This window comes from Lepidothrix coronata, unplaced genomic scaffold, assembly GCF_001604755.1.
Source record: "Lepidothrix coronata isolate B3197 unplaced genomic scaffold, Lepidothrix_coronata-1.0 Scaffold54, whole genome shotgun sequence".
Taxonomy (NCBI): domain Eukaryota; kingdom Metazoa; phylum Chordata; class Aves; order Passeriformes; family Pipridae; genus Lepidothrix; species Lepidothrix coronata.
The window spans coordinates 3,054,124-3,068,882 of record NW_016690234.1 but is presented as its reverse complement, the minus strand read 5'-3'; the positions used below and the strand labels follow the sequence as shown (position 1 = coordinate 3,068,882).

Here is a 14,759-nt window from a genome sequence, read left to right as displayed (position 1 = left end):
ATGCATCTTAACATTTGAGATGCATTTGCTGTGGCAAGCATCTATCAACATTCCATTTTTCAATTACTGAGCCTCAGGAAAGAGCTAGCCCTCTAAGAAAGTTAAATGATTTCCTTGGTTAACCCAGGAAAAAAATCCTCTTATGCCTTAAGATGTTTTTTTTTATGACAGATTTTTGTGTTTATTTTGTTAGTCTTTTTAAATTTTTATACATTCCATTTTCATGTTTAATTAAGTTGATATGTGGAAATGGGTAGAATTCTGCTCCTCTGTATTTCCACAACTTCCACTGGCTGCTCTTTTCTTTAGAACTTTTAATAAAAATAAAAAGGGACACACTAAATGTAATAACTAATGTTCCTTCCACCAGCAGGATATTCAGCTATAGTACACACCTTCCTTCAAATCACTGTATTAAGTGCTATTTGTGGTGCTTTGAAAGAATCTAACTTACACTTTCAATTCCAGGTGCAGCATTAGCAGTGACAAAAGAAAAGGAACAACAAAACTTACAAACACAGCAGGCAAATACAGAAATCAGACTAGTAAGAATCAAGGCATAAGGATCCTTTTTGCATAAAGTTACTTTGACATACGATGGAAATTTAACCTCTCAGTATTTAAAGAAACCCAGACCTTGAGAATGTTTTAAAAAAGATTTAAAAAATTAACTCTCAGGTTGTTAGCATGATCTGTCAACTGTGATAAAAAGCAAGGTTTCAACACAATATGAAAAAAGATTTATCATCTTTACCATGAGAAAGGCAAGTCCATGCTGGATTTATTGTTTAAGAAAATTAACAATTTCCAAGAAAATTAACCATTTCCAAGGCTAACTAGATTAATTTACTTATTAGGTGAGTTCTGGCACATACATATGTTAACACTTTAAACAACAGCATAACTTTTTACAAGCATTCATGCTCGGCTGTAACACAAATCCCTGCTGGCACAACCTTATCAGTGCAAAGTCTCAAGTGTAAACAATTCCAAAATTATCTAAAACTGACTGACTGTAAAAAAAGACAGCAAACCCCTAAATCCCCTTAGAAAAGTTTATGGACATGACACCTGAAGCTTCTCTTGGTTGGATGTCCGGATGATAGAAGTCAGGATATCTGGCAAAGCTTCTCGAGGCAGATTGTCCAGGAGACGTCTCAGCTTTGCGACCGCAGGCACTGACATGTCCAGCATCTCAACCAGCTGTAAGAAACACACCATCAATAACAGCAATTTTTTTTTTTAAATTATCTGAGTATCTGACCCAAACAGGATTGTATCTTTCGCTGTGAAGCTTGTCTAGGTGGTTTGCCAAAAAGCTACCAAAATAAATTCACAAAAAGTTCAGAGAGGAGGCACTAAATCGGCAAAGGGCATCAAGACTTTGGGATTTCTCCTTGTTTGAGAAGTTCAAAAATATCATTGCAGCACTTTTTTTCAATACCCACATCTCTTATTTCCCACACACACCCTAATTAAAAACTTCCTCAGTTAACACTATGATGACTCTTCTTCTATATGTCCTTTAAACTCAGATTCATTATACCTAGTTTATATATTCATCTCTTTATAATCAAGGCTTTAGAGGGTTTTTTTCCCTTTAATAATTAAAAAAAAAATCCATTGTATATATTTTCATATACATATAAAATTCTGGAAAAATTAATCAAAAGTATTCCTTTTACTGGACTGTATTTATAGCATTGCTATATATGAAACACTAACATATCATAGCACTAATATATGCAGTTAAACTCACCCTGCATTGAGCTGTATAGACACCCTGGAACTTGACACAGAAACCTCAAGCTATAACAAAAACATTTGTTTTGCAGCAGAAATACTGAAACTCTACTAGTCTCTGAGAAATATAAGAAGTAGAGAAACAGAAGGACAGACAGGAAACAAATAAAGAGCCCTAATATATACATAAATAATAAGATTACAACATATTACCTGCACTGCATACTTGTAGAATTGTTCTGACAACTCTCCAAGCTCCTCCTCAGATTTATGCTGATTAGTAAACTGCTCAAGTCGATCCAACTGCTCCACTTCAGCAACAGGATAAGGCTTCTCCTTGAGCAGCTGCAGGATCTGGAATCGGCAGAGGCCCGTAACCAGCAACGTATAATGTGGCTTGGGCCAGTTGCTACCAACCACCTGAACTGCCAAGGCAGCAGTGCCAATCCTAAAAACAGATCAAATACTCGAATTATTTGTCACCTTCCACAGAACATTTTGTGTGCCTCCTTAACAGCTACATGTTCCAAGACCCTTTTGGGTCATGGTTCCTTATCATGAAAGGCAACCAAGCTATACAACTTGCTTTGTAACAGAGATTACAAAACCAAACCCTAAAACCTGAAAATGAATGAGTTAACTGAAAAACTAAGATAATGTAATAACAGTCGCAGAGTTTAGAAACCTGTGTAGCTTCTTCATAAATAATGGATCTCGGTGTGGACAGGCACGCTGACATTTCTGCCTAAATGACAGGCACTGGGAAACTAAGTCACAGTTCTTCAGTGAAATTGCTGGCCTTATACTCAACAACCGTTTTAGATCGCAGCACCTCTTTAAGCAGGCTTAAAACAGAAGATTTTTTCTTGCAAAACCTTACTAAGTCCACTGATACAATCAAGTTCGCAGAGTAAGGATTACAGCATGTAAGTTTTACTTATACTCTACCCCACAGAAATAAAATCCGTTTTCATTTTATGTGAACTAGGCTACTATCCGTGTTTCATACTAGGTGAAAAATGCCATGGTTAACAGCTGCGACAGCCCTGCAGCTACGGGCCTGCGTTCTTTGGCCTTATTTTCCTCTTCCACTTTACTCTCCTTTTCCAAACTTTCCTTCCGGAGGCCTCCTAGTCTGTCCCCGACACCTCCAGGCCGGGCCGGTGCAGGTACAAGGTCTGCCCGAGGGGAGAAGCCTTTCCCACAGGGCGGCGGAGCGGGACGGCCCCGCGGGGTGAGCCACGGCCGGGGAGGCCGCGAGGGACGGAGGGAGGGGGAGCCGGGCCGGGCCGCACCTGTGCAGGGAGGGCAGGTCGTCGCAGTCGGAGGTGGGGTCGCTGGTGTTGGGGATGACGCCGATGATGGTGCTCCGCAGCGAGGTGCCCTTCAGCAGCCGGCTGCGCACCAGCTGCATGTTGCGCGGGGAGTCCACGCTGGTGCGCATGGTGGAGCCGGGCAGCAGGACGCCCTCGTGGGTCAGGAGCAGCGGCAGCCGCGTGGGGATCTGGATGGCGCTGCCCGCCGCCATGGCCACCCGCGACCCCGCACACTCGCCCGCGTCCCGTCACCGCGGCCCCGCCGCCCCGGCCGCCCCCGCCCCTCAGCCCGGCCCCGCCCCGTACGGGCGCCCGGCAGGGCCCGGCCGCGCTCGGCCCTCCCCGCTCGGGCCCCTGGCGGGCGCGGGTGGGAGCGGCGGCCGGGCCGCTCTGCCCTCCGGCCCTGCCCTGACCCGGGAACGGGGCCGCTCCTGCTGCTCCCGACATCGCCCCCGGGGCCTTTCGTGTCCTTCCTCCTTTCAGACGCCGAGCCCGGAGCGTTTCCCCTCCGTTCCCCAGGGCCGCTCGGCCGCCGGCAGGTGTCAGTCTGACTCTGGCGATGGATGCGGGCTCTGAGCTGTGAGCAGCGCTAAAGGCGCAGACACTGGAAAGGGAGCCTGTAGCAAATCTTACTGTTTGTTAAATGGGGCGGTTACGAAGTGAAATGCATTTTTTTTTGTTGTTGGTTTTTACACAAATCTACTTTCCTGCGTACGTGCTCCTGGCCAAAGAGCTCAGGGATTCGGTTTCACAGAATCACGGAATTGCCGGGGCTGGAAGGGCCTTCTGGAGATCATTCAGTCCAACCCTCTGCCAAGCAGGGTCACCTGGAGCAGGTGACACAGTAACGCGCCCAGGTGGGTTTGGAATGTGTCCAGAGAGGAGACTCCACACGCTCCCTGGGCACCTGTTCAGTGCTCTGCCACCTTCAGTGAAAAGCAGCTCTCCCTCCTGCTGGGGAAGCACAGGTGAGCGCGCAGGTGAGCGCAGGTGCTCTCCCAAGTGCGCTGGGCAGCCCCAAAGTGGAGGGAGGAGATGCAGGACACGACATCCTCTCCCCACATGGTGGAATTTCCAATGTAATATTGATGTTCACCCGAGGCACAGCTCACCAGGACCACTGACATTCCTTTGCCCAGGTGAAAGGGTTCCAAGCACCAAGGCCCTGGGGAGTTCAGATGAACAAGTGAATTTTAGAAACTTTCCTTTTTTTTTTTTTTTTTCTCCTATTGGTGAAATGAGGTGCAATATCAAAATTGCATAATGCAGTGAACCACATTAGCCAATGTCTTGTTAATCACTGACTTGCACGATTCATGTTGAACAAAGGTAATCCTGTACAGAGGGGAAATCACAGGAGAGACACACTGGCAATTTGAAATGCAAAAGGATAGCTGCAGTTAAAACCTTGCTGAATCATGTGGTTTATTAACACCTTGATCTGTTGGCCTACAGGAAAATGCAATATGGAAATGCCAACAATACATTTAAATGCAAGAAGTTATTACAGCTGAGAAAAATGTCTTCTAAATCAACTACCTTGGTTACCTTAGAAAAAAGCTGGAATTTAATATACTAGTCAACATGACATTTAGAAAACATTAATATAAAAGGGCATGTAACACATGGAATATGGAAAGCAGTTTGTGAATTTCCGGATATTAAATATAATTACTCTGTTAACATATGTTCAACAATCACAGATGTTTAAGCATCTCTAAGTATATTTGTTTGGAATGTGAACACAAACCAAACCTAAAGGTTAAATATTTGCTCGTCACATATATTGATGAATTTTCTCAGTTTGAGTATTTTAATTAAAAAGAATCTACCAATCTCATCGTGCTTATTCTCCAGACTACCATTTTTCCTTCCCTCAGAGATGACTAGTCCCTGTGGTCATTAAAAATAGTTTCTTAATTCATTCTGGAGCTGTATCAAAATCTCAGTCATTACCTTCAGATTCCTTTCAGTTTCTACTGAACAGCTCTGAATACCCAGAGCTATATTTTACTGCATGTACTAAATGTCCAATGTGATAGGGTCACATCCTCATTGTGATGTCTAGGTAGTACTTGATCCCTCAAATTGTCTTTTACTTAAATACAAACAGATCAGATTTGAGCAACAACCTTTCAGAATGTTTTTCTGGACTAGCAGAACATTTCATGATACATGGAGAAACAGGCTAGCAATGAGTATTAAGATGTGCCTCCAATTCAGATTTTAAGATCAAAAGGGACAACTGCCACGCGGTCTGACCTCCTCTAACACTCACCAGCAAATTCAGCATCAAGTCCACAGTTTCTGACTTAACTCTGTGTCTCAAAGGTATTCAGCCTTGGCTTGAGGAGTGACTAAACAGAGAATCCACCCTGTCTATGGGTATGCTGTTCGAGGGTTGATTACATGGTTAAAATTTGCACTTTGCTTATTTGTAATCTCAGTTTCCAGAGACTGGCTTCTGTTGTACCTAACACATTGAACAGCTGCCTGCTATGATAACAATCATTCCTCAGTGAATACAACCAATACTCCATGATCGAGTCACAGCTTAACTTTGAGCTTCTCTGATAGCCATATTTCTCATTTTTTAAATGAACTCTCATCCTTCTCAAAATGTGGGTAGCCTATAACTAGTATTCCAGTACTCGTCTTGCAAATGTCATACAAAGGGGGCAATACTGTCTTTGTGTTTCCATTTAATATTCCCTTAGGAAATCAAGTCTGAAGTTTGTTTGGGTATAGCACCACTTCACACAGCTCAAGTACTAATGCCTTGGTCTGGGTGTAGCAGATGTATTTTATACCTGTAAATAACTCTTAGAACTTTTTCGTCTCCCCCCACCTCTACTCAATTTCTTCCGTTTACAGAAGCATGAGAGAGTTCAGCATTTCCAAAACCAAGACCAAGGCACTTCACAATGAAGACTTGAGGTTAATTTGTCTGAGATTAAAACTCAATTCTCTTCTAAAATGAGCATACACTTCTGCCCCCTCACTGGCACTCTCTAAAGTTCTCAAGCCCTCTGCAGCTATTTTATGGAACAAGACACTCAATCTGTTACCAGAATTTCTCTTTCTCATACTGCTTCTTTTTCATACTTAACAGATTATTTGATGCAATAGTGTTCTTTGGGAACTATTTTTCTCCAGTCTCAACTGCTATATCTGTAAATGAAACAGAAAAAGAAGTCTGCCCATTTTCTTTTCAAGTTCTCTCTCTAGTGTGTGAAAATTTAAGAGCTTCTCCTTAACAAACATGTTATCTGGCTCCCAGTCCAACAAAGCACTTTTGCTTAAAGGTGCTATGAAAAGATGTTTTGAATTGATTCAAGGTGTTATATCTATACATCAGATAACATGAGACATCCAATAAGGAATATACAATATACAAGACTGTCAGCATTTTGCAATGCATGTGATGATCAAACACACATTTTAGAGTCATCTGAGATGAGAGATGATATGGATGCATGATCAATCCCCTGAGCACAGGTGGACTACATAACTTGTCTGTTCATTAGATTATTTTCCTCAATAATATTTCCTCTACCCTAGGTGCTGAACATCCCCTGCTGCTTCCTACCATCTTGGAGGGCGTCATGAATACCTCAAAAAATTTTTAAAATACCATAACTAGGAAGGAATTTTATGTAAAGCTATTGAAAGGATGTCATAATATAACTGAACTGCATTTTAAAGTGCATGTATTTTAATGTCCACTTTTTCTACTCGCTGTAAGGTTGAAATGGAAATTTAAAAACCTGGGGGTTAATGCTTGAGGATATTACATATCCTCAATCATTCTTTCTTCACACAAAGAATCTCTTTCTTTCACACCCTGATTGATTAAAAGGCTCCCAGTTGGTTATGTAAGGACAGCACATGAAACACATGCCAGGAATTGCTGGCAGCACGTCACTGACTAACAGAGTGCGAGACCTTTCCCAAATTTCTGAAGCTGTGTGTAGGATTCTTTCACAGCAACTGTAAAATGCATTTTAGGAGTAAGTGCTAACAGACCTCACCAGAGCAGTTGAACTTAAAAACTTCATCTTTTATTCAAAAGTCTGAGCTCCAAGAAAGGGAGAGGAGGGGGAAGTACACAGAAAAAGAAATTCAAACTTACTGTTCAAATTTGAAACTTGAGCTAGAATAGCATGGGGCAGAGAGACTTCTTGCCTGGCTTGCCTAGCCAGACAGGATTTTCACACCAGATGCATGCATACCACAAAAATAATAAGGATTCAGAGAAGCTTCTGAAGGACAGGAAATATCCATGGGAAATTAAAGAAATGCCATCAGTAGAGCTGTGCTGATAATGCTCAGATGAGGATACAGCTGAAGGAAGAGAATTTCACTCAACCTTAGTTTTGCTGCACACAGTGTCATACTGCCTGGAATATATCTCTCTTCTCTGTTTAATCTGCATACTGCCAAATCAGCCATTTTAGGGAACTGCCAGTAAGAGATAAAAAAATGTTCCCTTAGTGTAATGCAACTGAATGAAAGAGCTGAAAGGGCCACATTTGAGGCTCACATATCTTTGGTATGGTTTTGTAAGCTTAGCCCATTTTTTTTTTAACCTTAAAAATGAAGAAAATTCTGGCTTTTAACTAAGAGGAATGAACTTTCTCCTGAAACCAAGAAAATTGTCACCAAAGAAGAGAAATGTGGAAAATAATGGAATTACTGCCACACCTTATTGAAGTAAATACTCCCCAAGTCAAACTCGATCATACTTGTAGTCAATATTTTAATGAATCAACAGTTTGAAGCAGCTGCAGAATCACATTTTTATGTTCCTCTTACCAGAGAGCGTTTTCTTTCCCATAGTTCAAATGAAATTTGCTGACTGCCACCTAAAAATGGCATGCAAATGTTCTAGAGTAATTCTAGAGTTTAGGCTGACAGAAACTCCACACAGATTGTGGGACAGAGCCCAGAATTATTACACAAACATAATTGTAGTTAAATTTGGGGATGAAGAAGAGTTTTGCCTTTACTTCTTAGCAGCTGAATAGACTGCCTGGTCTGGATTTAGTCACTCTTCTGTTGCCAACAGTTTGTCAGAATATTAACTGCACACTGTAGGTCAGTCAACTCAAGAATGTTTTCCTACCTGATCTTTTCCAAATCTGCAGGAAAATGATTCCCTACATGAAGCATGATCAAGTCTGCTCTCTGTTATTCAACCAAATTTTATCAACATTATTCAATCCTTTCCACACTGGTCATTCTTTGCTGTTGTATCTGCATTCTGCCATTTGGCACAGGCTGTGCCATACAGACACCCAGCTCTTCATTGCCAGTTTTGATCACGATACAAACTGAGTGGAGTCTTTAGCCAAAATTTTATCCATAATTTCACGTTTAAAAATATTTTGAAGCTGCCAAATATTAAAAATATTATTCTAGCAGCTGGATTGATTTAAAGCCACTAAGTAATCATAACTGTGTACTCCTTGAGGATGTTTCAGGAAATTATACACTAGAACCAATTTCCTCTCTAATATGGTTGTGTAAATTCAGGTCAGGGAGACACTGACTTCATTGTCTGAAACTCTGAAATCTCCATAGCAGAAGCATATCATGTGTACTTGACAACACTGCTACTTTATGCTGTTTCCTCTAATGTACATAAATTGTTTAAACCACCTTCATTTTCCTAGAAATTATTGTATTAGTTAAGCACAACAGCATCCACAGTTTTACATTTTTGCCCGGTTGGCCCTCTGGTAGAATATTATGATAGAGGATATATAAAAAATGGCAGATATAAGTACATTTGTTTTTACCCATTGCCTCTTTACAGAGCTTCCATGTGTACAAACTTATTTTCAGTATCTGTTATAAAAATTAAAAATGCTTATCAGTTTCAGAAATTCCTGGGAATCTTGCCAAAAACTGCTGTTAATAAGGACATGTAGAAAAGAAAGAACTATATGACATTATGAAGTGTATATTAAATAGGCGAGAATTTCTTTTGGTTTACAAATATGAGATTAACCAAGTCACTGTGATGTGCATAATTTTGTTAAGTTGAACAGACATTGGAGGTTCATGATGAAGCATGAAGAGCACAGAACACTTCCCAGAATGGTGCTGAGGAAAGAGCCTTCCATTTAATTAGCAACTTCTCTGATAACATCCAAGACAGCAACTCACGTTACCGATATCTATAAATCAATCACCCATTTTGGGATTAATTGTTCAGGATAGGAAGAAAAACCACAATCCTGAATGAGTACCAAAGGGGACTACAAATTCATAGATGAAAAAGCACCCTTGGTTTCCCCAAACCTCTGCATAAATCTTGACATTTTACTCCACTTTGTTCTCCTCACAGTCCTTTACTTTTATGCCCTCTTTTACCAGAGAGACAAAAAATCTCTACTGTTTTATCCAGTCACCTCTGGAAAACATTAATATTGATAGAGTAAAAACATGCAGTGCAGGTTCCTTTTCACATAAGCTATTTTTCCCTAAGTTCTGGAAATGCAGAACAGGAGAAGGAAGAAGCTGCTTTTTTCATGTTTATTTATATGCTGCTTAAGAAGGGAGGAGCATCTTTTCCTGTCAGTTGAGTTAGAGAAAGCCCATTAGGTTCAATTCTGGCATGTAAGTATTAATGACAGCAATGGCTTTCTTCTTATCCATTAATTAAATTTAAAGCACAATTAATTGCTGTGCACTTGCACATTCCAGAGTAATCTCTGGCCACAGCATAAGAGGCAGCACAGTGAGAACAGTCTCACCCAGCACTGCCTGGTCTGCACCTGTCACCCACTAACTGGCTACAGATAAATAAAAATGTATAACAACAGACCTCTGGTTATCTTTCTTTTAATTTAGACACAAATTGACATCTCTTTTTGATAACTGTTGGGCTTTTGGTTGGGGGTTTTTTTCCCACACAGTGCATACAATTTATATTTGAATTTTTTAAAAGTAGTTTCCACGCAGAAACAGACGGAAAGCCTGACTGCTCTACTCCAAATTCTCTTTACCTTCATCTGTTTCAACATAAATATTTATGAATTGTACCTATACTAGATTAATAAAGGTTGAACCTATAGAATGTAGTTTAATATAGTTTTAATATCAATCAACATGTCCAACAGTAGGTGGCACGTGTATTATTTGCAGTATATTTCACCATCTTTCTTTCTCATTTAATTCCACATTGGGTTTAAAATCATTTACAGTACAACTGTTGAAAAGCAAGGGGATAATTATTTTTAATTCTAAATTGCTACATTAAAAAGGAACAGCAAAAACAGCAAGCAAGCTTTTCAGGAAATATTAGGCTATAGGAAGTTAACTGACAAAACACGGTGACAGCAGATGCATTACAAATGCATAATTTAAAAATTAACAGAAACCTACATGTTTTGATTCTTTTTAGCCTCACTTTTTGTTAGATCAGCTATTTCAAATAGGTAGCTGTGCTAGGCTGATGATTATAACATCAGCCTCCACAATTTCAAGTGGAATAGAATCTTCAAATGCGAACAAAAATGAGACCAGAAATAAAAGCTAATAAAACCAAGTCCTATGAACACTGAGACAGGGGAAAAAAAGAAAGCAAACTTTTCCTATTTCTTTTAAGATATATTTTACTTGGGAAATTGAGGTCTCAGAATAGGATATTCATTTTGATATCTGAAAGTATCAGGCCTGGTTCACCAAAAAACCCCTCACATTTATTTATTGCATATTCGTATTCTGCCTGTTTCATCAAGGGCTTTGTTCAAATTTGCCTGTGATGACTAGCCCATTCCATGAAAAATCAATGGCTTCAGACATTCAGACATGGGTTTCTAGGTTTTGGGGACACTTTATCTTTTTAGACTTGGAAGAAAAAGACAAGAGGCAGAATTTCTTGTCAGACAGTATGTCTCTAATGCTTCCAGGAGCTATGGGAGTTCTTTATACTCTTCTTCTTAATGGTGGTTTAGTAAAAATAATCTAAGATGGGTCTCTTGAATATGTGAAAATCAGTTGAATATGTGAAAATTATAACAGTTCAAATCAAAATAAGCAGCATAAACAGTGGGAAAAGTAAATAGTACAGGAATTAATAACCTGACTTTTTCCATTCTATCATCATTTACATGTTCTAGTAAATTAGTGTCAATTTTGCAATAAAAATACCAACTCTTCTGGCATAAGTGGTATGAAACATAAAATCACAGAATAGTTGGGGTTGGAAGGGTCTCCTGGAGACCACCTAGTCCAAACCTCCAGCTCAAAGCAGGGTCAGCTGGAGGGGGTTGCAATGTCCATTTGGGGTCTGAATATCTGCAAGGATGGAGACTCTGCAACCTCTGTATGGAAACTCTTCCAATGTTTGGTCAACTTCACAGGTTTCTTTTCTTTTTTGCTTCTGATTGAGAAGAATCTCTGTTTTCTGTTTTGCCCACTGTGTCTCCTCTTTTTATATGATATCTGCATCCTTCTCTCATCCCATAAAGTATTTATACATATTGATAACATCCCCTCAAGCCTTCTCTTTTCCAGTCTGAACACTGTCAGCACCTCTCCTCATATGTCAGGTGCTCCAAACCTTTAAAAAACCCGAGTCCCTTTGTAGACTCCATCCATTGTGTCCGTGCCTGCCTTGTACTGCTGAGCCCAGAACTAGGCCACCGAACTGCAGATGTGATCCAAGGATCACCTCCCTTGATCCAACAGCAGCTCTCCTGTCAGAGCCCAGTCTTCCTAATAAAACCTTCTACAGCGTGAAATCAAGGTCAGGAAGATTAAAATCCCTGGAGCATCGAATGCTCTCCCCCCTCCCAATTAGCAGCTGTTTTTTCTTACTGAAACGATGAACAAAATATCCCCACAGAAAGAACAGATTGACAGTTATGAGGGGGTGGGAAACTGGAAGTTAGAAACGACTTGGAAACAGGAATTTCTTCTGGCCCAGCTTGTTTACAGCTCAAATTCACCCAGTAGTCAACCTTTCACAGAAAAGATACAGAAAATACTGGTACAGAAAACATGAAGCAAATGCAAGGAACATGGCTGTAGCATTTCACTGATTTTTTAACTTGTGAATTTGCATTTTAAATTCCTGTTAATCCGTGATACAAGTTTAGCTTTAATGGTGATTTAATAAGAGAACAGAACTGTCAAGATACTGCCAATTTAATTGAACATACAAGGTCAGTAGAAAACAAGAAAACCATTAGTCCTTCTTACAATACTAAACACAGTTTAGAGTAAGAGTTGTAAGCTCAGATAATATCCACTAGTCTAATAAAATGATGGGTGTCCAGCAGAAATCGTCTTTTCTATTGTGAGAATTCCAAGAGTAGAAAGTATAACCAGGAAAGTATAACTATGTTAAAAATATAACATTCCTTCACTATGTTCTAAACTAGTCAAAGACCAAATTCCAAGGCCAGCAGGCTTTGAATTGGGAGCAAGTGTTGGATTTGAGCAGGATGATTCTTATGTCTTGTGCTATAATTGTTGTTCTCCAAACTAGAAATTTACAGCAAACATTTTATCAGTGGTTTTAATATAGCTCAAAAGACCTATTTCAAGGAGCAAGTCTGAGGTGACTTGAACATGAACATAGCAGTCTGAAACACATAATTGTCTGCTGGACCATTACCATAACAATTATAAATGGCACAGCATTAACTAGGAGATAATTTCTGGAAATGTGCTCTCAGAGTCACCAACACAGATCTCCTTCAATAAATATTTAATATTTTAATTTTGATTATGATTTACTACTTGATTTAATATTTAATTAACATAATTAATATTTAGGAAGACTGGAAAGAGCTGTATTGTGCCTTGATCAAATATGCAGGTGATCTAAAACTCTGTAGAGGAAAGCGACATGGCACTTGTTGCAACAGAATTATGGGGACAGAGAAACAGTGGGAGACAGGTATGGAACAGTGGGATTTCTGAAGTGTTTGTGAATATAGGTATGTGTACACTGATGGGATGCTTTTGAGCATGAAGAGGGTGTAGGAAAACACAGAAAGGCAGCAGAGATAAGAAATAAGAACATTATAACTTAGCAGTAAGACAAAAAATGGTGTAACATTTTTTTGACCAGTAAACATCAAAAAAAAAGTATGAAGATTAACTGAACACAGAAGAAACAAAAAGCAGACTTTTCCATTGGCTCAGAAACAGAGCAGGCAACCATACCCATGTTGGCTCAAGATAACTAGTGTCTGTGAAAATGAGACGAAACAGGCAAATAATCAACCTGATAACCTGATAAATCTGTACCCTGACTATTAAGGCAAACTGGCCTATTACAGGAAAAAATCCTGTGCATTGTATATAGTGAATAAAAGCTTATGTCAAGTGTTGGGTTGTAAGTGCTCAAAATTTCAAACAGTGCTTCTTGTATAAAATGTAAGCTACAGAGTGCAACAATTTATTTCTTCTCATACAAAACTATAATTTAAGAATGAAAGAGAATACTACAGGTCTCACAGCATGAAATAGCTGCAATTTTACAGAGAAAACATGAGAGCTAGATGAAGAACTGGATTTTAGTGATATATCTGTATGGTTCAAAGCACAGGTTTCAGAGCACAGGTGCCATAATTAATAAAAATGCATGAGATTTTATTGAGATGGTGAAAAATAAGAAATGCTGAACTCTTACTTTCAGATACAATTATGCAGTTGATATGCAGCCTGGAGTTAGGAATGGAAATTCTTCCTCATGGAGACACAACTGAAGTGTTACAATTCATACTAAAATGCAAGCAGTTATACTGCCATTTAAGAAAAAGGGGCAAAGAATAAAAGAGAAAGACTAGATTTTAAAATGCCTATATTTTTTTTAAATGAAGAGAACCCAAAGCTATAATGTAGGAGCAATCTTATCATACAAATTTATTAGTGCCTCCAATAACCTTAGATAACTATGCAGTATCTACACCTTTTGGAGGTAATAGTGCTTCTAAAGAGCTCTAAGTTTTACCATCTTTAAATACTTTTCATACACTCTTGTCAATAAAGTTACATCACATCCTATCAGACTAAGAAATCAAGATGGTAAAATAGAGAAATAGAGAGAGGTTTACTGAGCATCTTTATAAGAGGAAACTCTTGTTAGCATGCTCAGGAGGATGATGGTGTTCCCTTCTGCCGTTTCAGTGTGGAGGCTGTCTGAGAGTCATTTGTAGTCCATTAACAAGGGCCAGTGTCTCAGCAGGGGTAAACTGAAGTGAATGAAGCTGTACCATATTACAGCTGCTAAGCATCTGTTACTGAATGTTTAAGTCAGTTATTTCCAAATGGTGAATTAACTACAGAATTTTGTCTTTTTTTTTTTTTTCCTGATCATGCATTTAAAAGAAAACATTCTCAAATGTTTTGAAATTAGACACAATTTTTTTTAAAAGGTGACTAATCCCTGATCTGCATTAAGGGATTCAAAATGCAAATGAAAAATTATACTAAGACTGATTAAACGAATCCAGCTACTCCAGAGGCATGCATTTCAAATTATACAGTTGTTCCTAATAATCAGAGCAAATGCTAATGTGATCAGTACCAAAAGTAATGCAATCAGAGCACACCGTTACACAGTCAATTTATTTCCCTTAAGATTTCATCCTTCTCTTTCAAAAAACTTGGAATAAGAATGACCCGCTTTCAAACTGAAGGAGATATCTCTGTGGCAGCTTTCAATGGATCAGTTAC

General features: G+C 39.3%; 1 protein-coding gene across 1 annotated transcript in view; it reads right to left on the bottom strand.

Moving 5' to 3' along the window:
* LONP2 (lon peptidase 2, peroxisomal) overlaps positions 1-3,300 on the bottom strand; it is a 36,643-nt gene extending 33,343 nt beyond the window's left edge. Inside the window, exons 1-3 of the mRNA XM_017816230.1 lie at positions 3,039-3,300; positions 1,957-2,191; positions 1,072-1,203 (exon numbers count right to left, since the gene is read on the bottom strand). Coding sequence (XP_017671719.1) covers positions 1,072-1,203; positions 1,957-2,191; positions 3,039-3,271 — 600 coding nt within the window. The 5' untranslated portion in view covers positions 3,272-3,300. The remainder of the gene's footprint in view (positions 1-1,071; positions 1,204-1,956; positions 2,192-3,038) is intronic.
* Positions 3,301-14,759: the final 11,459 nt, after the last annotated feature.